At 48.2% G+C, this 24,598-nt stretch overlaps 1 protein-coding gene across 1 annotated transcript in view; it reads right to left on the bottom strand.

Moving 5' to 3' along the window:
• Positions 1–18,456, bottom strand: part of DTX4 (deltex E3 ubiquitin ligase 4) — an 81,573-nt gene extending 63,117 nt beyond the window's left edge. Inside the window, exon 1 of the mRNA XM_078671890.1 lies at positions 17,402–18,456. Within this exon, the coding sequence (XP_078528016.1) occupies positions 17,402–17,609 (208 nt within the window). The 5' untranslated portion in view covers positions 17,610–18,456. The remainder of the gene's footprint in view (positions 1–17,401) is intronic.
• Between the last annotated feature and the right edge of the window lie 6,142 nt (positions 18,457–24,598).

Below are 24,598 nucleotides of genomic sequence, written 5' to 3' on the forward strand. Positions count from 1 at the left end.
ATATAGTGGCATTATATGCTCAGACAGCAGAGTTGTCCCTCGAGTTACAGTGACCTCACATGCTGAGGCCTCGGACAGCAGAGCTATCCCTTGAGTTAGTCGGCCCCTGTGCCTTGCAAGGAGTCTTTGTGCGCCCCTCCCGCCTCCCTGCGCCTCGAGGCCCTCCTCGCCTGAGAAGGCCCCATCAGCAGTGCTCACACCCCGAGCCCCCGAGGGTCTGGGACGGAGGGGGGGGGGCCGAGGGAGGGGGGGCTCCTCAAACACAGCTGCCAAGGGCTGACAAAGGGGGCGCGCGGTTCCCAGGACGGGCTGCATCCCAAATGAGGCTGGAATGAAGCCCCCATTGTCCGCCCCTGACGGGGTCTCGGCCCCCACCCCCCCTCAAGAGGGGGCTGGGTTTAAAGACGCCGCAGGCCGAGGGCAGCTCTTCTCTTGTGAACAGACATCTCGGGGTTCACTTGTCGCAGGTGGAGGTGTGAGCAGCGCAGTGCAAGATCCAAGGTCGGGTCTAAAAAAAAAAAACCAGCTAAAAAAAAAAAAGATTTACACTCACTGTAGAAAAGGAAGACATGCAGCGATGGGAAAGATCTCCTACAAAAGGAGGCCGCGAGATGTATCCCTTTTGCATAGCTCTCAGGCAGGGCCACTGGAATTATGCGGCAGGGGAGGTACAAATCATGCGGCAAAAAAAACAGGCAAAGTGTGCTGCCCACCTTGTGATAGTATTACTTCCTTATTTTGACATTTTAATAAAGTTTCACCACGTTAGTACCAGTTTAACAACCAAATACAGCAATAAATAATGGAAAAGTGACCAGTCCACCTTTGCAGAGGGCATTTCACTGAGCTGCAACACGTCTTGCTATGTTTCTAGTAACTTTTGATTCGTTTGAGCTCGAAAAAATTTTACGTTGTTGAAATCTGCCGGTTATGCAGCAGATGATAAATAATGAAATAATATCACAGAAACAAACTAAAACTGTGAAGGGGTAGTAAACCTATACATTTTAGTCACACCTCCCTCTGAACAGATAAAAAAAACATACTAAAGGGGGTTTAATAGGGTCCTTTTATGCTTTGATCCTCAACACGTTTCAGCCAATTTAGTTGCAGTTAAGCATTCTTCAGGGCACAGGATCTTATGGTCTGCCTATCTATGTGGCTCTGTAATGTGCTGCCTGTCTTCGCAACAATACACCGTAGCAAATGACAGGTGCAGGTAATACCCAGGGAGCAGAGGAAGGGCCCACAACTTGAAACATAGGATACAGAAAACAGGTGACACAGCGAGAGATACAAGAGCTTTACCCCACACAGGCAGGACGCTGCTCTTTTTATACCTCATAGTGGAGCTTGGACTATACACCGTGTCCAGTTCAACCCTCACAGCACCACCAGGCCCAGCCACTTGCCAGACATTCCTCACAACACAGCAAGGGACATCTCCTCTGCCACCACCCTCACACACGCCCGGCAATGCTACTAGTGCTGTGTTTAACAAAGGAATATTCGCTAGAAGTACTTGCGAAGGTATGCCCACGGCCACTCTCGCCAATGAGAGAGTGAGGGGCGAGAGGGTACCCCCCCGTCCTTGTAATAACACAGCCCAACAAAATACAATGCACCTTATGCTATTTTGTACATTACATAAAGACCCCTGGGCGCGCTTTCTTGAACCAATTCTAAACGAAAACTGTTTCCGCTCCCATAAAGAGGGTTTTAATTGTTTACGTTCTTTAGCTAATGCCTCCATTTGCAGTTCTGTGCTTAATTTTATTTAAAAAAAATGTATAATAAGGAAACAATATTCAAAGTAAAAGTATGTAATTAGGTGTTTAATTGTCTGTGAAAGATATTTTTTATGTTTTTTTTGTGTATATTGTCTTATTTTATGATTGTATGTTTTCCTTGTGAGCTTTTATGATTCAGCTGGAATCGAATAAAGGTTTCTGACTGAGTGAGGGGTGGAAATGGGGAGACCCAGGGTGTGGGATCGTGAAGATGACACAGCATACCAAGGCCCCCTTCGTCCCTGCCTCAACCCCCCTCTCTACTGTGTCTCCCCCACCGCCCCCATCACAAGCTCACAGACTTAGGGACCCTGCACTGAGGGGTGATCCCACCCTTCACCAGCCCAGCTGCCAGTGTATTCTCTCCTAGTCTGTCGGGGAATGCATTGTCTAGTGATGGGAAGAGACTCAACAGGCTCCCCCAAGCCTCCACCATCCCCCAGACACACCAGATGGTAGCCCTTCTATTTCTATGAAGGTCACGCCCCCTGCCAGTCACCGTCTCAGCCTATCAGTGGGAGGGAGAGGGGAGGCTGTGTCTGGGGACATCTGTGAGGGGATTCCAGCACATACACACATATACACCCCTATATCACAGACTCCAGCCACAGGGTGGTGTATTATCACAACAATGGCTCCACCGCGGCCTTTACGGACGCAGAGATCTTTGAACCAGGCCTTTTGGACTGGGCCTAGGTTTCGTTTGGCCCACATTTATTTCACGCCCTCTCTATTATCTGAAGGAAGTCCTTCCATTATAGGAAATTCTATTCTCCATGACTATAGAAGTGCCTTCCCCGTGTGTTCCTGTGGTTTGAGAGTCTGCCATTTATTGCAATATTAAACTTCTACTTGTATTGTGTACTCCTTTGTAACATGCACACGTCACTTTTCCTCTTGTAACGTATCGTTTGCTACCTCTTGTATTTTGTTTGCTTTTGATACATGCACAATGCCTTATGTTTATTTATTACGTAACGTTTGTTCTTGAGTGTCTGCCATTTAGTGCAGTATTATACCTCTACTTGTACTTTGTACGCTTTTTGTAACATGCACACATGTCACTTTTTGCTCTTGTATTTTGTTTGCTCTTGATACATGCACAATTGTCACTATTCCCTCATGCAACGTAACGTTTGCTTTTGTAACATATTCACACTTAATGTATCATTACTGTTCCTATTGTGAAGCACTCTGACACCTTCGGGCAAATTCCGCGCTATATAAAAACGCATAAAATCAATAAATAAATAAATATGGGAGGGCACTCTTTTGCAATCGTGGTTCTGAAACTGTGGAACTCTTTTCCTGAACCCCTGATGAATTGCACCTCTCTGCTTGCATTTCACAAGGGTCTGAAGGCCTGCTTGTTTTAAGCTGGTAATAGGGATTTCTGTTCTTTTTGTTGAGCGCCCGAAAACCCATTTAGGGTAGGTGTGCGCTCTATAAGATTATAAATAATAAATAAAAATATATGTCTATTTTTAGAGATATCTCTAAAAGAGGCCCCGTATAAAAAGTGACCCTATATTAAAATTGAGTGGATTCAGCGACAACATAAACCACATGTGTCTAACAAAAATGAATGTGTTCATCTGAAACGCAACTGGTGCTATGTAAAGCGCCCCGATACCCAATACCTTCGGGGCAAGTTCGCGCTATATAAAACTTCCTATAAATAAAATGCAGAAACCTAAGAACTATGTAAAGGTCACCAGGAAACAAAGAAGTCAATATTACAATTTTACACAACGTAACCCAATTTATATTACATATGAGCACAAAACCTTTTAGGGAAAAAAAAAGGAAATGTTCTAGCACATGGCATACTTGAATGTACTCTTTTGTTGTCGGTAGTGAAAAGGAGAGAAACAGATTTACATATATAGTTGAGAATGTTCGGTTTTAGTAACAGCACACTTTGATTTGATAAAAGGACATTCAGTGGCTAAGTGTGAGAGCTTTGAAGCGGAGCTCAAAATGGGGGCGGGGCTGGTTGCAATTGGGCCATGAGCAGAATGCTGATTGGACCGTGGATCGGGTTTAAAAGACTGGCTTGGGCGCCGCCATTGTTTAAAGGGCTGCCCTGCTCGGGGGCCAATGAGTGAGAGGGAAAGGAGTGAGAGGGAAAGAAATGAGACGAGGCCTCGCACTGGACAAAAATAGATTTCACAGAAATGAAGGCATTTACGTGAAATAAGGAAACAGGTGGTTGAAACCACTGGCTCATGTTCAGTGTCAATCAAACATGTACTACACATATTAGTGTCATGCTAGTTAAAAAACAGCAGTAGAACTGCTTGAGAAAACCATGCTTATTGCCTCAGTGGACAGATGAAAGGTACTATGAAAGGCCGCCCCACACCCAAAGCCTGGACCTGTGATTGGATCTCACTGCAGGGATTTAACTCATTGTGCCCCGAGCACGGTTATATACCCGTCTTTAGAACTACACTGCAGGTGCGTAAACAATACCTACAGATGCGCAGAGTATAATATGCGGTTTATTACCGTTGTTGATGCAGGAAAGGGTCAGCGTGGCCCAACACACACAGATTTATTTTTTATTTACTTTGTGCATTTTTATAAAGCACGGACATTACCCAAAGGTGTCAGAGCGCTGTACATTAGAGCTAGTTACGTTACAAGAGAAAAGTAGTACAAAATAGAACATTACAAAGAAAAACAGGAGACTAAAAATGAAGGGTACACAAACACAAAATCCAACACAGCACGCATGGGTGAGGAATGTACAGGAAAAAAAAATACAAATGTACAATGAAGAGTGAACTTTCAAGAGGGCCCTGAGCATGAAAGTATTAGTTCTTAAAGTGCCTTTGAAAGAAGAGAGATTTGAGATCAGCTTTGAAGATCCGGGTAGAGGAGGTGGCACGGAGCAATGGGGGAAGGGAGTTCCAGATTCTCACCGCATTGCCTGAGAAGGTTTGCGCCATTGATCTTTCCCTTTTGAAGACAGGGGGGGGCTCAAGCAGAAGCTTTTCCGCATTGCGCGAGGGTCGCGAGCCTCCGGACAATTTTAGTTTGTTTACCAGGTAACGAGGGGAGGAACGTGTGCAAGGCTTTATGCGTGATGCAGGCAGTTTTGTAGATACATCTTGCCTCGATCAGAAGCCATCGAAAAGAGGACAGGATAGGAGTGACGTAATCACTTCGTTTAGACCCTGTAATGAAGCGAGCTGCTGAATGGAGGATGGATTTGAGAGGGGAGAGGTGAGATTTAGGTAGGCCCGTCAGGAGAGAATTGCAATAATCCAGTCTTGAGAGAACCAGCGATTGCACCAAGGTTAAGTCTTTCTCCGGGAAGAACCGACAGATCCCCCACAGAAGGCGCAACTGGTACCGTGCGTTCTTGGCAATAGAGTTGATGTGGGAGATTAAGTTGAGTCTTTTGTCAAGTATGACACCTAGGGATTTAGCGCTGTCGACAATTATGGGTTTGTTGTTGAGTAAGTTCAGCTGATCCATCCATGATTGAACGGGAGGAGGGGAGAGAGAGGTAGAAAGGAGGAGGAATTCAGTTTTGGCGGTATGAATGAGTTGGTGAGCTAACAACCAGTTGTGAATGGAGTTGAGAGTAGCAAACTGCCTTTTGAAGCTTAAATATATTTTATTTCTGATCTGGATGTAGCACCAGTATGCTGCTTCAGAGCACCAGAGGGTGCCTAGGGGTTAGAGAGTAAACGGTGCAGAAATGGGCAGGTCACCACTCTTAGCGGACCTCGGCTTTCACTTAACACCTCAGTGCATTCTGGGAGATGTGTCCAAACAATGGTTTGTATTAATGGTTTGTGTAAGGAACTCGTGAGATCGGAAAAGAGGCACACAGTCGAACTGCAGTGATCTTTGACCTGCAGATTTCAGACTATCTTGTTTTCATGTAAAGACGAGTGCTGCACACAGCTATACCGCTAGTTAGCGACATAAATAAACCACCATGCAATTCAATGCAAGCACTCCAGTAAAGGTGGAAGGATACATCCAGACAGCCAATAGCCTTAGGTGAGATTCGATTGTTCCACTGGGATGAGCCAAAAACAGGACTGACAATGTCTCAAGCCAATAACTGAAAGAGATAGGTTGAAGAAAGCCAACGGTAGAAAGGGTGAACCAAAACAACCCATTACATGTCTCAACACGTCTGACTGACCACCTCACCCTTGAAATCTACAACACTCATCTGTACTCCAGTCTCTGAAAAGGACTTTATTTGGGTCAATTACTTTACTTTTACATTAACCATCACAAGCCATGAGTAGACAGATGATTCTAAAGCACTATTATCTACTAACCACAAACAAACAAACAAAATTACACAATAATCTGATAGAAACCCATACTGAGCACACACAACCAACCAACAATGCACAGCCACATGATAGAAACCCATACTAACAACACACAAGTAACCAACAATACACAATCATCTGATAGAAACCCATACTGAGCACACACAACCAACCAACAATGCACAACCACATGATAGAAACCCATACTAACAACACACAAGTAACCAACAATGCACAACCACAGGATAGAAACCCATACTGAGCACACACAACCAACCAACAACGCACAACCACATGATAGAAACCCATACTAGCAACACACAAGTAAGCAACAATACACAATCATCTGATAGAAACCCATACTGAGCACACACAACCAACCAACAATGCACAACCACATGATAGAAACCCATACTAACAACACACAAGTAAGCAACAATACACAATCATCTGATAGAAACCCATACTGAGCACACACAACCAACCAACAATGCACAACCACATGATAGAAACCCATACTAAGAACACACAAGTAACCAACAATGCACAACCACATGATAGAAACCCATACTAACAACACACAAGTAAGCAACAATACACAATCATCTGATAGAAACCCATACTGAGCACACACAACCAACCAACAATGCACAACCACATGATAGAAACCCATACTAAGAACACACAAGTAACCAACAATGCACAACCACATGATAGAAACCCATACTAACACTCAAATAACCAGCAATACAAAACCGCCTGATAGAAACCAATAGTGACTACACCACAAGTAACCAACAAAACACAATCATCTGATAGAAACCCATACTGACCACACACAAACACCAACAATGCACAACCACGTGATAGAAACCAATATTAACCACACACAACCAACAATGCACAACTGCCTGATAGAAACCCACACTAATCACACACAACCACCTAATAGAAACCCATACTAACAACACACAAGCAACTAACAATACACAAGCAACCAACAACGCACAACCGCCTGATAGAAACCCATACTGACCACACACAACCAACCAACACACAACCGCCTGATAGAAACCCATACTAACACTCAAGCAACCGACAATGCACATGCCTGATAGAAACTCACACTACTCACGCACAACCGCCTGATCGAAACCCATACTGACGACACACTAGTAACCAATACACAATCATCTGATCGAAACCCATACTAACCGCACACACAGCTAACAATAAATCGCCTTACAGAAAGTCATAATAACCACACACAAGGAACCAACCCATACTAACTACACACAACCAACAATAAATGACTGCTTGAAGGAAACCGATACCAACTACACACAACAGACAGACTAACAATACACAACTGCTTGATACAAACTTATACTAACCACACACAATACACAACTGCTTCGTACAAATCCATACTAACCGCATACCGCCAACCAACCAACAATACACAACCGCTTGATGGAAACATATACTAACCACACACAACCGACGAACAATACACAATGGCCTGTGATAGAAACCCTTACTAACCACACACAGCCAACCAAGAATACAGCACCCTGTGATGGAAACCAAGAACCACGTGTTAAAGGTACTGAGACCAAGAGAGCGCCATGGAGTCACACCAGTGGCAGATGGCGCTATACACACCAGGAACCCATTCCATACGAATTCAGCACTGGCAGCTGTGGCGAGACACCTCCCAGAAGGCTCTGCTGCTGGGGTATGAGAGGACAACCCGCTCTGAGCCCTTCCCCCACTGCACCCCTTCTTGATAAATGCTCTGTAGGCAAAACACGTAACACTCTGAAAAAGTCTCCATGACACCCCGATTAGGAAGATTTTTTTTTAAGACCTAGATGAGCAGAAACCCTGCTTTCTGTGGGTGCTGTGGTGAGGCGAGGGGGCGGTGTGCCTTCGCCGTGCTGGTGGGAATGTGCGTCTTACACTACGTGCGTTTAAAAAAAGACACCGACACACGACAGTCCCAGAGCCGTGGACGGAAAGATTCAGCAAAACCGAAAGGTCTCTACCCTGTGACGTGTTCACCCCAAAACCCTCAAAGGAGCGGGCGGGTGCGCCAAACCTGCACTGCAGAGCGAGGGGGGTTGCAGAGTCAGACCGAGTGTCACAGATGCGCTTGAGGCTTCAAGAGATGCCCCGTGAGACCAGCTGACGCCTTCTAATCCCGGCTCACAAGAGATCAACTCGTGTGATCCTGGGTGAATGACTGTCGCTCACATCTCAGTGCCCCTGAGCTGTGGACATCGGGAACAGTATGGAAAATGCAGGTTATTTGCATTGAGGGGAGCTGGATTTTACACGCCCGTGTGAAGTTTTGCTTCTGGGTGAGAGAGATAAACACATGTCATCTCTGGACAGTGAAGTGTGTGTGAAGCTCGGCTGCACCAGAGTTTTTCATACTCACTCAGGCCGGCCCTGGAGGGCAGCTGTGTTTGTACTGCACACACCTGAGGTGGGCCATTCCTTGGCCTCTCTGTGCAGGGGATTGTGCCCGAATACTTGGAAAAGGCGAGTACTACGAGGCACACCAAATAGAAATACCAAACAATAAAACATTGCATTACTACATCATACAGGGAACCTTTGGATCATCTGATAACCAATACACCCACCGTGGATCATTGTCCTATCATCTGCCCTCAGACTTTATCAGAATTATTGACTCGCGTCAAATCTGGCTCCCCTTATGACGGCTGCCCTCCCCACATTATGAGGGACGCGCTCTCTGCCTTACCACACAGCGTGTTACCCTTCCTTAATGAGTCTCTCACGCAGGGTAAGGCCCCTGGCTCTTTTAAGAACGCAACAGTGGTCCCTCTATTAAAGAAACCAGGGGCTGACCCTGGAATCTTTCTAATTATCGGCCTATTTCCCTCCTCCCTTTCTTGGCTAAGATCTTAGACTCTTAGTGACATGGGCCTCTATCTAAGTTTATCGAACAGTCAGAATACTTTGAGCCGCACCAGGCTTGTGCAACGACGTCTCGCACCGACCTGTCCCTGCGACCACTGCTAGCACCACCTGTCCCTGCGACCACTGCTAGCACCACCTGTCCCTGCCACCATTTCTGGCACCACCTGTCCCTGCCGCCACTTCTGGCATGCCCACTGTTGTTGCGACCACTGCTAGCACCACCTGTCCCTGCAACCACTGCTGTTACCACCTATCCCTACCACCATGTCTGGCACCACCGGGCACTCCCACCACTTATGGATTACACACTGCTGGTGCGACCACTGCTGCCACCATCAGTCCCAGACACCATTTCTGGCAACACCTGCCACACGCACCACCTGTCTCCGCGACCACTGCTGGCACCATCAGTCGATGCCACCCCTTTTGCCATACACACTACTGGTGCGGCCACTGCTAGCACCACCTGTCCCTGCGACCACTGCTGTTACCACCTATCCCTACCACCATGTCTGGCACCACCGGGCACTCCCACCACTTCTGGATTACACACTGCTGGTGCGACCACTGCTGCCACCATCAGTCCCAGACACCATTTCTGGCAACACCTGCCACACATAGCACTTCTGGCATACACACTGCTAGCACCACCTGTCTCCGCGACCACTGCTGGCACCACCAGTCGATGCCACCCCTTTTGCCATACACACTACTGGTGCGGCCACTGCTAGCACCACCTGTCCCTGCGACCACTGCTGTTACCACCTATCCCTACCACCATGTCTGGCACCACCGGGCACTCCCACCACTTCTGGATTACACACTGCTGGTGCGACCACTGCTGCCACCATCAGTCCCAGACACCATTTCTGGCAACACCTGCCACACATACCACTTCTGGCATACACACTGCTAGCACCACCTGTCTCCGCGACCACTTCTGGCACCACCAGTCGATGCCACCCCTTTTGCCATACACACTACGGGTGCGGCCACTGCTAGCACCACCTGTCCCTGCGACCACTGCTGTTACCACCTATCCCTACCACCATGTCTGGCACCACCGGGCACTCCCACCACTTCTGGATTACACACTGCTGGTGCGACCACTGCTGCCACCATCAGTCCCAGACACCATTTCTGGCAACACCTGCCACACATACCACTTCTGGCATACACACTGCTAGCACCACCTGTCTCCGCGACCACTGCTGGCACCACCAGTCGATGCCACCCCTTTTGCCATACACACTGCTGGTGCGGCCACTGCTAGCACCACCTGTCCCTGCGACCACTGCTGTTACCACCTATCCCTACCACCATGTCTGGCACCACCGGGCACTCCAACCACTTCTGGATTACACACTGCTGGTGCGACCACTGCTGCCACCATCAGTCCCAGACACCATTTCTGGCAACACCTGCCACACGCACCACCTGTCTCCGCGACCACTGCTGGCACCATCAGTCGATGCCACCCCTTTTGCCATACACACTACTGGTGCGGCCACTGCTAGCACCACCTGTCCCTGCGACCACTGCTGTTACCACCTATCCCTACCACCATGTCTGGCACCACCGGGCACTCCCACCACTTCTGGATTACACACTGCTGGTGCGACCACTGCTGCCACCATCAGTCCCAGACACCATTTCTGGCAACACCTGCCACACATAGCACTTCTGGCATACACACTGCTAGCACCACCTGTCTCCGCGACCACTGCTGGCACCACCAGTCGATGCCACCCCTTTTGCCATACACACTACTGGTGCGGCCACTGCTAGCACCACCTGTCCCTGCGACCACTGCTGTTACCACCTATCCCTACCACCATGTCTGGCACCACCGGGCACTCCCACCACTTCTGGATTACACACTGCTGGTGCGACCACTGCTGCCACCATCAGTCCCAGACACCATTTCTGGCAACACCTGCCACACATAGCACTTCTGGCATACACACTGCTAGCACCACATGTCTCCGCGACCACTGCTGGCACCACCAGTCGATGCCACCCCTTTTGCCATACACACTACTGGTGCGGCCACTGCTAGCACCACCTGTCCCTGCGACCACTGCTGTTACCACCTATCCCTACCACCATGTCTGGCACCACCGGGCACTCCCACCACTTCTGGATTACACACTGCTGGTGCGACCACTGCTGCCACCATCAGTCCCAGACACCATTTCTGGCAACACCTGCCACACATACCACTTCTGGCATACACACTGCTAGCACCACCTGTCTCCGCGACCACTGCTGGCACCACCAGTCGATGCCACCCCTTTTGCCATACACACTGCTGGTGCGGCCACTGCTAGCACCACCTGTCCCTGCGACCACTGCTGTTACCACCTATCCCTACCACCATGTCTGGCACCACCGGGCAATCCAACCACTTCTGGATTACACACTGCTGGTGCGACCACTGCTGCCACCATCAGTCCCAGACACCATTTCTGGCAACACCTGCCACACATACCACTTCTGGCATACACACTGCTAGCACCACCTGTCTCCGCGACCACTGCTGGCACCACCAGTCGATGCCACCCCTTTTGCCATACACACTGCTGGTGCGGCCACTGCTAGCACCACCTGTCCCCGCAACCACTGCTGTTACCACCTATCCCTACCACCATGTCTGGCACCACCGGGCACTCCCACCACTTCTGGATTACACACTGCTGGTGCGACCACTGCTGCCACCATCAGTCCCAGACACCATTTCTGGCAACACCTGCCACACATACCACTTCTGGCATACACACTGCTAGCACCACCTGTCTCCGCGACCACTGCTGGCACCACCAGTCGATGCCACCCCTTTTGCCATACACACTACTGGTGCGGCCACTGCTAGCACCACCTGTCCCTGCGACCACTGCTGTTACCACCTATCCCTACCACCATGTCTGGCACCACCGGGCACTCCCACCACTTCTGGATTACACACTGCTGGTGCGACCACTGCTGCCACCATCAGTCCCAGACACCATTTCTGGCAACACCTGCCACACATACCACTTCTGGCATACACACTGCTAGCACCACCTGTCTCCGCGACCACTTCTGGCACCACCAGTCGATGCCACCCCTTTTGCCATACACACTACTGGTGCGGCCACTGCTAGCACCACCTGTCCCTGCGACCACTGCTGTTACCACCTATCCCTACCACCATGTCTGGCACCACCGGGCACTCCCACCACTTCTGGATTACACACTGCTGGTGCGACCACTGCTGCCACCATCAGTCCCAGACACCATTTCTGGCAACACCTGCCACACATAGCACTTCTGGCATACACACTGCTAGCACCACCTGTCTCCGCGACCACTGCTGGCACCACCAGTCGATGCCACCCCTTTTGCCATACACACTGCTGGTGCGGCCACTGCTAGCACCACCTGTCCCTGCGACCACTGCTGTTACCACCTATCCCTACCACCATGTCTGGCACCACCGGGCAATCCAACCACTTCTGGATTACACACTGCTGGTGCGACCACTGCTGCCTCCATCAGTCCCAGACACCATTTCTGGCAACACCTGCCACACATACCACTTCTGGCATACACACTGCTAGCACCACCTGTCTCCGCGACCACTGCTGGCACCACCAGTCGATGCCACCCCTTTTGCCATACACACTGCTGGTGCGGCCACTGCTAGCACCACCTGTCCCCGCAACCACTGCTGTTACCACCTATCCCTACCACCATGTCTGGCACCACCGGGCACTCCCACCACTTCTGGATTACACACTGCTGGTGCGACCACTGCTGCCACCATCAGTCCCAGACACCATTTCTGGCAACACCTGCCACACATACCACTTCTGGCATACACACTGCTAGCACCACCTGTCTCCGCGACCACTGCTGGCACCACCAGTCGATGCCACCCCTTTTGCCATACACACTACTGGTGCGGCCACTGCTAGCACCACCTGTCTCCGCGACCACTGCTGGCACCACCAGTCAATGCCACCCCTTTTGCCATACACACTGCTGGTGCGGCCACTGCTAGCACCACCTGTCCCCGCAACCACTGCAGACACCACCACAGGTGCAGCCCCTTACTAGACTGCAGTTTCCACAAGGGTTCTGCTCTCAAAGTACAGGCGCCGTCCCTCAGTAAGCCTATGGTGTGTATATATATATATATATATATATATATATATATATATATATATATATATATATATATATATTGAAACGAGGAATTCTCCAGTGCCTGCACAAGAGAAAAAGACAACCAAGGCCAAAAAAGTCCAACTAAAAGTCCATAAGAGATTGATAAAAGGCTCCATAAGATCTCTGCGGGCACGATCCATGATATACTCCTCTCATCCTCGACAACAAAGAACTCAACTAAAGGAGCTGAAATGGAACATCAACAATAACTACGAACAGGACTTCTGGGCAAAACTCACGTACAACCTAAAGCATAACGCCAGCGATCGCTTCTGGAAATCAGTAAACACAATTATTCCCCGACATCATGGGGGACTTAATTCCCACATTTTGGAGGAAACCTGGGCAAGTTACTTAATCTCCCACTTTAACAGTCAAAGCAATAGCTTGCCCAAACCGGAGCAGAGCAGACTCGGCTGGATATGATACCAACACCGGAAGTAGGGAAGGAGGCATCAACAATTTCCCTGACTGCTCCGCTGCTATCCGTTCAATGTTGAGGGACTCATCCAAGTCTCCTGTTTTAAACCATCATCAGGAGGTCAAAGGACACGGAGCATCTAACAATCAAGAAACAGATCCGGAAGGGAAGAAAGGATGGAGCGCTGGGCCCGAATGGCATCCCGCCTGCAGTCTTTAAATTAAGGCCGGAAAAATGGGCAAAAATACTCCTCCCATTATTTCTGGACGCAAGAAGACTGGGCACCATTCCAGACTCATGGAGAGGATCAACCATCATTCCGATCCACAAAAATGGCAGCAAGGCCTTGCCAGCCAATTATCGGTTAGTTGCACTGATTGATAATGAGGCCAAATATTTTGTGGGAACACTGCTAGACGAATTAACAACCTGGGCAGAAAATAATGATAAAATCCCGCTAAATCAGACAGGATTCCGAAAAAAACTCTGGAACGATTTCTAACATCCTGGCACTCTCTCTGATAATGGACACAACAAAATTGAGGACAACACAGCTGCATGTCTTTTTTATTTATCTTTATGCTTTAACATACCGATACCTGGGTACAGGTAAAATTAGGATCAGAGACTCATCTCTCAAGAAAAATTAAAACAACGAAAGGACTTAAACATGGCTGCGTGTTGGCACCTATTTTATTTAACTTATTCATGGCAGACTTACCACAGACACTCAACACATGCAACTCCCACGCGTTCAGACTGGGGGGCACCACCTTGTCCAACTTACTTTACGCAGACAACGTAGTCCTGCTAAGCCATACGGTAGTTGGCTTGCAACATTTTCTTAATGGACTGCAGGTCTATGCAGAAGAAAACAGCCTGACAAACTTAAACAAAACCAGGACCATGACAATCAACAGCAAACGGAAAAAGAGGTACCTGTGGCACATGGGCGGCACACATATTGATTCAGCGGAGTACTATAAGTATCTAGGTGTCTACTTTGACAAGGAAGGATCATTTACCCGGCAACAAGAGATCAAAAGGAAAGGGATGATACTTGCATAACCAAGAAAAGTTTATGTGCCAAACTCCTGGGTCCCACGCTGAGCCCTCTTCTAACAGTAGCACGGGCTAAAATTCTACCTACAATCACCTATGGTAGCGAAGCTCTGCGAGGAAGAGATACGAATCTTTTGGATACAACACTGGTAAAAAGAATACAGAACTATGTTTAGACTCCCGAACTACACCTCCCGGCGCAACTTAGACTGGAGTTTGGCCTGTTAAAGCAAACCTGGGCCAGATATGGAGCATACATCAACTATTGGAATAAAATCAGAACATCAATCCCTAACTCATTAAACTACCTACTATGGCAAGACTGTATCTTCAGGAGGCACCGGCAAATACAGGTTTATCAACCCTTTGGACTGCACAGTGCCATCACTTAACTATAAAGAAACTAGTCTGGAAGTTGTTGAAAAAACAGTCACTGGTGGAGGATAAAGCAGCTTTTTCATCCAGAGCGCGTGCCTGGATGACTCTGAATTCTTACAAGACTCTAGCCTGCAACAATATTTTAACCTGAGCTACCCAAAAGCACAGAAATTAAAATTCCTAAAGCTACGACTTGGAGTGATACCATGTACGCAGCATCTTCCACCATGGTAATGGGCGCAGACTTTTACAGTTTGCAGTTGGTGCAAAAACGGCCAGGGCGACATCATCTACACTATTTGCTCATGCACTGAGATGCTTCAAGAAAGGAGGCAACTGCTAAAAATCGCCTTTAACCAAAGAGGAATTCGGACAAGGAGACAAGCAGTTTTGGCTTGCTTCAACCCAGCATCACCTCGATTGAACACCAGACTAGTCAGATTTCTTGAAGCAGCCAGAGCAAAAATGCCAGACTGCCACTAAAGCTGTTTTGGGGCAAAGGAGACTCTGGATTTTACAGGAGGAACCACAATCGCAGTAATGACCGGTCAACTTATACTGGCTGCTCTCACATGTTTAAATCTGTATCTTTTAAACTTGAATGCAACAGAAGTGTTTTATTTTAATTATGCTGAAAGTTTATTATTGTGAATTCATATGTAATACATGGTTCTATTTTACGCACACATTGCATTGGTTTTAAGTAACTCTGCAAAATAAAATAAACTGAAACAGTACGCCTATGGGTGTTTGTCAAGAACACTCGCCCCAGAGGACACATTGTGTCCCCCACTAAACAGCAGACGCTTTCTAAAGAACCGACGGAATCCCGGTAGCAGGCCGTGGCAGGTACGAGCGAGCCAGTGATCTTGACGAATGTGTGACTACAGGTCCAACCCCCTCCTGGGATTCATGTTGGCACTATGAAAATCCCATCATTTTGAGCAAATAGAGGAGCAAGTCCTCCCACATTAAACGCACCTCTTAGCGTGTGCGACAACACTTATGGTGAAGCAAACCACACCTGGCCTTCACCAATTCACCGCACTCACAGGTCCTGATGAAGCCAGCATACATAGTAGTCTGGCTGAAACATGTAGACCTCATTTTTTTTACAGGATATTGGAGACATAATTGCACCTTCTCATATATCCGACTTGTTTTAATACTGCCAAGGACCAACATTAAAATGCTTTAGTCATACGGGACCCATTGGACAGCTTTTAATTCACACCACTTTACTCTCACAGCACAAAACCATCTCCAGACGCCGTAGCACACCCAGGGTGCACTTGGCGCCTTGGGTGGGAGCCGATAATAAAGAATGCCACCAACTAGGTTGGTGGGTGAGGATCTTCATAAAAAACAAAAGGTTTTTTTTTCCAAGGCATGGACAACTAGCTTCCACTAATGAGCTAGTTTTCATCGATACTTACGCTTTTTCGAGAACTTCACCCGTCGGGCAGCGAGGCGCTTTACTCCTACCCTTGGAGTACAGAAGCAGCGAGTACACAAAACCTAGTGGTCTTAACCATGCACTCCCCCCACACATACAAAGTACAGGGGTCCCTCTCTAACCCTCAGACGTGCAAGGGGGAGAGGCGCCCTCAGCTCACCTGCCCTCAGGCGCCTTAGTAAGGATTCCAAATCTTCAAGGCACTTGCTATTTATTTAACAGTTTTATATAGCTCTAGCTTGACCCGTGGGTATCAGAGCACTTTACATACACACAGTAGAGACAGAAGAAAATTGCTTTACATCGTAGGAAGGCGGTAAGGAAGCAAACAGAGATAACAAAAATACAACATGAAAAATAGGTAAACAGTGCAGGGGAGGGAGAGAAAACAAACAAAGGTGGCTAACACCGTCCGGTCACCAAGTATCCTTCTACCCTGCATGTGAGGGGGGAGAGGCCCCTGTGCTCTTTCCGGGCTCCCCGTCCTCTTACTGCTTGAATTCGGAGATGGGGTAAACCGCATTCCCACCTTACCACCCCGAGTGTCTGGGAGCATGCTCAGAGTGTTAAGTGCCGGCTGCTGACGTAAATGTTGTTCAGCAGGCCACAGGTTTGAACCCCAAACAGTCTGAACCAGCCCCCCACCCTGCAGAGGTTGGCAAACTGAGCACCAGTAAACTGGGCATCAGTAACACCTGTTACTTAAAGCGCCTAGAAAGGGCAGAAATGAGGTGTGCGCTGGATACAAAGGTATTGGCTAACACCCCCCCCCCCCTCCCTCCTGTGCCAGCCCCCGGGGGGGGGGGGGGTGCTCTGATGGACTCACCTGTATCCTGCCGGAACTGGTGCATGGACTGCAGGTCCAGGATGTAGGGGGCCAGCCGGGGGTCGGCCTGGCCCAGGGCCACGCTGCCCCCGCGGGGGCTGGCCCGGATCACCGCCTCGATGTGCAGGCTGACGGCCGGGCTGTAGGGCCTCCAGCGGCCGTGCTCGTTCAGCCACTCCCAGACCACCACGGCCGAGGCCAGCAGCATCCTGCGGCCGGTGGGGGGGTCGAGGGGCTCCAGGGGGGGCGGGTGAGGGGGCAGTAGCGGGGAGGTGGGCACCGGCGATCAGCCGGAGGGGCTCATGTTCACCAGCGGTGTCCTGCTTGTGGTTCCCAGCGCCTAATGTAGCGCTCCGACACAGCGCCTAGACCCAGATGTAGCGCTCCGACACAGCCCGTGGTCCAGATGTAGCGCTCCGACACAGCGCCTAGGTCCCGATGTAGCGCTCCGTGTGCCCTGGGAGCCCCATTACTGCCCGCGATGCTCAGCAGCACGTGCACCGGGTGCCCAGGGGCATCCTGCGGACTCGGAGGCGCCCGGAGGCGATTTAGTGGGCGCTGTGCGTCCCGTGCAACAGCAACAACGCGATCCTCTGATGGGGTCACAGGTGATGGGGTGTGCTCGGACACAGGCCAGAGGCACTCGTGCCCGGATCCTGCCCACGGTGCCAGGCAGGGGCTGGCAGGATTCCCTGGATTCCCTCGATCCCACAGGTCGCTCCCTGAAGCCTCCTCTGCTCTGTTGTTGTTGCAGCTCCTCTCTCTCTCTCCTTCCTGCTTCTGGGCGCCGTCCCTGCCTCCCCGTCTCCAGTTTCAATGCCTGGGTGTGCCCCTCCTGCCCGGGGTGTGTTGCAATCCGTGCCCTGATTGCTGGGCTGTGGAGGGGGAGTGACTCAGCCCCCACCCCTTGGGCTTCTTTCTTTCTCTTTTGTGTGTCTGAGGCTCTTTCCTCCCAGTCTGTGTGTGTGTGTGGGGGGGGGTCCTCCCAGTGTGTGTGCGTGTGGGGGGTGTTTACAACCAGTTGCACCCTCCTCCCTCCCCCCGCCGCTCCTCACGCACCTCAGTGCATCGGTCCAGACGGGATTTCATGCTCCAGTTTTCACGACCCCATCCCCCCCCCCCCTCATGTGTGCACTCCGCCCCCCGCCCCTGTGCGCCCGCCCCCTTCAGGCTTTGTGCATTTTTTTTCATTATTTGCCGGGCTTTCCTTTTACAAAACATGCAGTGTAATCCAGAATGCATTCAAACGCTTCCCAGGCCGCCTCGGATTAGGAACCTGAGGCGGCGTCGGAGGGCAGCTCGGGGGGCACCTGCTGGGTTTCACCTCCTCCGGGGCCGCACCGGGCAGGAGAGGGGCAAACGCAGCCCCTGCTCCCGCAAATACACGCCGAAGGCGAAAAGTAATGCGGCGGCGGCACCTGCCGGATGATTGAAGTATTGCCAGAGAAGAGGCATACCTGTTGGATCAAATGCCACCTATAGACACATACAACGCTTTAATGTGCAGCCAGACATTGCACGGCCAAATATTTATTCATTTATTTTTTGTTTCTGTCTTTCTTTACGCATTTCCCCAAAGGTGCTGGAGTGGTTTACAACGGATAACAAAAATCGTTACATTAAAAACAATATTGTCCTAATGTAACATAAGGACATTTTTTTTTTAAAATAAAAAATCAATCTTTAGAAAATAGTACATTTGTTACAGAAGGCACATATCTACAACTGTTCGAGACGCAGGTAGATGTAGTTACATCAATAAATAACTTGGCAACTGGTGCAATTTCTAATGAAATGGAGGTAGTGTGGTTCTAACCCAAAGAGGTGAGAGAGCATGTTCCCAATGCATGGGTTTAGCTACAGTGCCTTTAGCTAAAATGTCTTTGAAGGAGAAGGGCTTTCAGTTTGTTTTGAAGATCACCACGAAGGAGGTGGTGCTTGGGTCCAGAGGTAATGAGTTCCATATTCTGGTCGTGTTAGTTGAGGACATTTGATACCGTAAAGGTAATGGGGCCTCACTAACATCTTTTGTCATTTATATCCTGGCTGGGAGAAGGTTTCAAAAGGTGAAGGAAATGACCTGATCAGGGTCACCTGGGTCACACAACCCCACCTCTCAGCCTTCCATACCAAATGAAGAGTCGGTCAGACAGTAGAGAATACAAACCAATATCTATTTATTCAGGTACACTCGAGCGGAGTCGAGTCTGCCTAGTCGCTTAGGAGTGCTGCAGAGGGACTGACATCAGCAAGCATAGAGGTACATTATGTACATTTCAGAACCAATAAAGGCACACCAACAATGGAATTTTCCAGACAGATGCAGCTGAACAAAGGAGTACAGAAGATACGTTTTGATTCTGAGGCCGGGCACACACTATCTACTACTCAAGGTCGTTCTGCCCATGCCACCACTAGACAAGTGGGAAAAGGCCTCGGTATGCGCTAATAAGAACCGTCTATTCATTAGTGAAGCAAAACCCAACCTCAGGGAAGGGAAACGTAACAGAGGCCTTTTCTCAGAAATAACTAGGGATAAGTTTTGATTATAACTCAAAATGGCGCTGCAATTGCTAACATACATAGAACAATGCGCAAACACAACTTTTCCTTTTCTAACAGATCCTCCTTTTAGCATGAGCTAAACATTTCCTAGTAATAACAAAAAGCATATACATCAATAAAACAAAAGTCATAAGTAATCTTCTTAGGAGCACTCCATATTGTCAGCATCAGGAAGGGAGACCGTAAGGAGGAAAGAAATATTGAAAATGCCCTCATCTATCTGCATGAGGTCATCTATTTCTTTCTGGACCACAATGGCATCATTGGTTTTATGAATCAATATTTTCCTCGTAGGTGTGAGAAGGGTGGTGCAATAAGAACAACAGAAGGGAAGGCATTGAACAAGAACACAGTAAGAGATCAAGATCACAATGAAATAAATCACCTTTTCAAGGCTCCAAACCCAGCTGCCAAAAAGAGACCAACTCCAGTTCCCACTTTCCAGTACTTTAACATTTTCTAAGATGTCTAAAATGTGTTTGGGTAATATTCTTTTCCATATTTGTGTTCCCAACTTCACACTGCTCTCCTACACCACCACTCTTAGCTAGGATGAAATCGTCTGCATATCTTGTTTGCTCGGAATATATTCGCATACTTTTTAATTGAGTGGTGTGTAGTGTATGTTATTGTTTGAAATGACGCGCGTGAACGCACGCGCGTCATTCACAAACAATATATACTGTGTATGGTTTGAATGTGTGTGTGCCGCGTGTCTGCTGCACAATAAAGGATCTCTGACGCTTACCCTCAACCAAATTGCTCCCATTAAACTAAAGAAAGATAGGAATACTCCCTCTAGATCATGGTTCTCCTCCGATATCAACGATGAAAGAAGACTTCTAAGAGCGGCTGAAAGAACATGGAGGAACGATCCCTCAACCCTCCACCGTGAGCAACTCCAAGCAGCCCGCAGGATGTACAAAAATCATATCAAGAATAAAAAATCAGCTTTCTTCCGTTCTGCACTAGATATTAGCATTAGTAGGTAATTTACTACTCATAAAACATTTGAAAGACACCATATACAGCCGTTCTCTGTGAAATTCATACAGCCAACTAATTACACAATACCATAAAAAACCGTCCTTAATCAGTTGAAACATCCAGTGTCAATAATCTAAAAATTAATGCAACACCCATAAGCATAAAAAGTCAGGTTTCTCACAAAGGGGGATGGTAAAGCACTTTCTTTGAGAATCATATTTTGGGCGGTGCCTTGAAACATACTACAGCATGGTGTGCCCCCCCTTCGCAGCCCGCTATGTACTTGTTTATTGTATTACTCTCCGTGACTCAATTTGTCCTGTATTTATGTGAGCATTCTCGTTTCTTATTATTAGTTGTTATCGATATTGCATTTATGTCCTTCCTTCCAACCTATTGTAAAGCGCTCTGATATCCTTCGGGATCATGTTCGCACTATATAAAACTTTATAAATAAAATAATAAGGTAATGCACTTAACTTCTCAAAAGGTCTATATCAGCCAGAGCCAAGATTCTTCATTGTGGAATCTTTGATTCCATCATTCAGCATTTAATGATTGTATACTAAGGACAGTGCCGCACAGAGATCATTTTTATACTGCAATTGATTGCACAAGGCAGGCTTTGCTGAAATATACTGCACCTATGAGCTGAAAGTGCCGACCTCTGACTCCACTTTACATACTGTTCTTGCATTCAGTAAAGGAAGGTGATCCAGCAGCTTCAGTGCAAGAAAACAAGCAACTTGTATTTTTTTTGCAATGTAACAAGAAACTGTTGTTTATTTGTCGCCCAGGGCGTTTTTCTCTACAATAATTCCCACAAAGCCGATTTTTGTCATTAATCAGATTAGAAATCTGACTCCCAGGTATTCCAGGGTAAAGCTACTATTTTGTTTGCCTCATTAACATCAAATGGATGCATTAACGTTGGGGGATGTTCAAAACAACAAAACCAAAACAAGGAAAATGTTTGCTACTAATAGGATACGACTGTATGCATGACACGAAATGTGTACGAAATGTTATTATAATGCATTATGTACCTACTTATGTGTAATCTGCTAATAAAAAAGATTAAAAAAAAAAACATCAAATGGCTGCCACTGAGGCAGATTTTGTAAAAACTCAAATACTTTTCAAACATCCTCCTTGAAATGGTTTTAAACTTTTGAATTTGGTAATTAAATGCAATATTTGCAGACAGTAGAGTAGCCAGAGTGTCATGGGCTCTAGGGCAAAAAAACAGGAACTGGCCCACCTGGCAGCAGTTTGAAAGATAAAATACAGAAAAAATCAGGGATGAATGATCCTTTGGCCTCTGGGCACCGGAGCCACTGCACCTGCTGCACCACTGAAAACCACGCCCCTGCACACAGAACGGTTTATACTATCATAAACCTGCGAGCCCTTGGGCTCTGTTATGGGGCTACCAAGAACCAAATGCCTCCTCCGTTCCTTTTTCATTCCACTAGGGGCCCGATTACGAGTTTGGCAGTGTGGGAACAGGCCACCACAGCCCAGCTCCATGCCCGGACTAGCCGTTGCGGTCACCGGGCAATCCCCCGGTGCGCCGCAAGGGTGGGGGCCGGTTTTGGGCCCTGGGGGCCGTTTTTGTTACAGGGCCATTTTTGCAAAATCGGCTCTGTAACAAAATCGCCCAAAAACCGGCCCCGGCAAAGAGCTCGGTCGCACCCCCAGGGTGCCGGCCGAGCACTTTGCCAGGGCCGGTTTTGGTTCTCAGTCCGGCCCTGCCCAGCTCCCACAACGCCAAACAGGGCCGCTACCCGCCTGCCAAATTACAAGTATTATCACGGTTCTGGTGGGCGGGCGGTGTGGCTGTCCCATGGCGGTGCAGTTTAAAGGCTCATATGTGGTCCTTAAAACTGCACCGCTGTGGGGGCGTCAGTGCATGTTCTTGCACGGCATGGACTGAGCTGTCCATGCCGTGTAGGAATGGGATGCATGCACTCAGAGGAGCAGGATATGTGCCCCTCTGCATGCACTCCTGTGCACAGGGCCAAGATGCGGCCCTGTTTGGCCCCCTTACTTTTCTCACCACCAGCAGTGTCATGAAGTAATAACCTCCATGAGACTGCTGGCGGTGAGGAAAGGTGTAATATGATTGGCGCTGCCGCAGGGCACCGCCAAGCACATGGTGCCGCAGGGCACGACCAAGCATATTGCGGCCCTCAGACCATTGTGCCACCACCAGGGAGCACTGTTCCCTGGCGTTTGCGGCCGTGCCATGTCAGTCTGACCGCCAAGTTGTAATCCAGCATTCTGACCGCTGGTGCAGTGGTGGCCAGACCACCACCACTGCACCACCATGATTTTGGCAGTCCTCGGACCAACAAACTCAAAATAAGGCCCTAAGTGTTCACCTGCCCATCATACCTCTTAACCATGCTTACCACACTGCTCCAGGGTTTCCTCTGACTTGCAGTGCTTAATTTGAGCGTGTGGTTTCTGCTGCTCGGCTCCCACACTTACTTGTCAACGCCGGCATTTATGACAGTCTATCACATGATGGCACTCTATCTTTAATTAAGAGATGAGCAGAACAATAGTTGTTTATTAATAGAATTTATGATAAAAATGACTAATACCGGCTGCCCAAGCCATCCTTATTGATTTGGGGGCTAGAAAAGTGTCAATGTTCACACTTGTAGAAGTGTGATGGTCAGTAGTTGTGTAGATACCACCGCTGGCAGCGGCAGTGGGTGGTGGAAGATGTAGGGGGCAGCTGAAGAGGGACCTGGCACGTATTTTTTTTTATTTTTACAAATTAAGCACTGGCCTTAGGGCTGCATGAGGCCCCTGCCGGTAGGCCCATTGATTCCAGGGGTGCTCTGTGTACGTACAACTTAAATGATATTATATAATGCATAAGCAAATCAACAATTTTCTTCTGGTCTGTATTTAGAACATTGTTTGGACCACTAAATCATTTAGGATTCTCTGTGACAGGAATCATAGGAGTCTAGGAACAGTTCCTTTAAGATTATTTGAAGACAGGCTCACAAAGTGCTTTCTGCAGGCCAGCTGGGTGCAACTTCCTCCTGGAACCACCAAAGCTCAATGCATAACAATCCTTTAAGCTGACATTCCACGTCAGATTAAAAGCCACAACAAATCTCCCTTTCATGAACTTACAGCATAAGATTCAAAAATGATTTCTCGCAGCAACTAATACAAACAAAACAGAATAATCACATCTAAACATCACATAAGGAAACAGATATAATAATTCCTAGACTGGCTATATATATTTTTAGGGGAACATATCTATAAATTCATAGATTGTAAATACTCTTAAGAATATTGTACGGAACCATCAAGGCACTAAGGGCTAGATGTAGGTAATTGTATTTTACCGATTCGAAAATACCGAATTTTACCGAATCGGTAAATGCAATGTAGGTAAATAGTCGGTAAAAAATACCGAATCAGTACGATTCGGTATTTACCGAATCGGTAATTACAGATTCGGTATTTGCCATTCATTCCTATGGGCCTGGAGGCCCATAAGAATGAATGTCAATTACCGAATCGGTAAATACCGATTCGGTAAAATTGGTAAAAAGTCAAGGGTGGCAGGGTGTCACTTTGACACCCTGTTGCACCCCTGAGTAGTGCTTGTGT

This window comes from Lissotriton helveticus, chromosome 1_2 (assembly GCF_964261635.1).
Source record: "Lissotriton helveticus chromosome 1_2, aLisHel1.1, whole genome shotgun sequence".
In the NCBI taxonomy this organism is placed as follows: domain Eukaryota; kingdom Metazoa; phylum Chordata; class Amphibia; order Caudata; family Salamandridae; genus Lissotriton; species Lissotriton helveticus.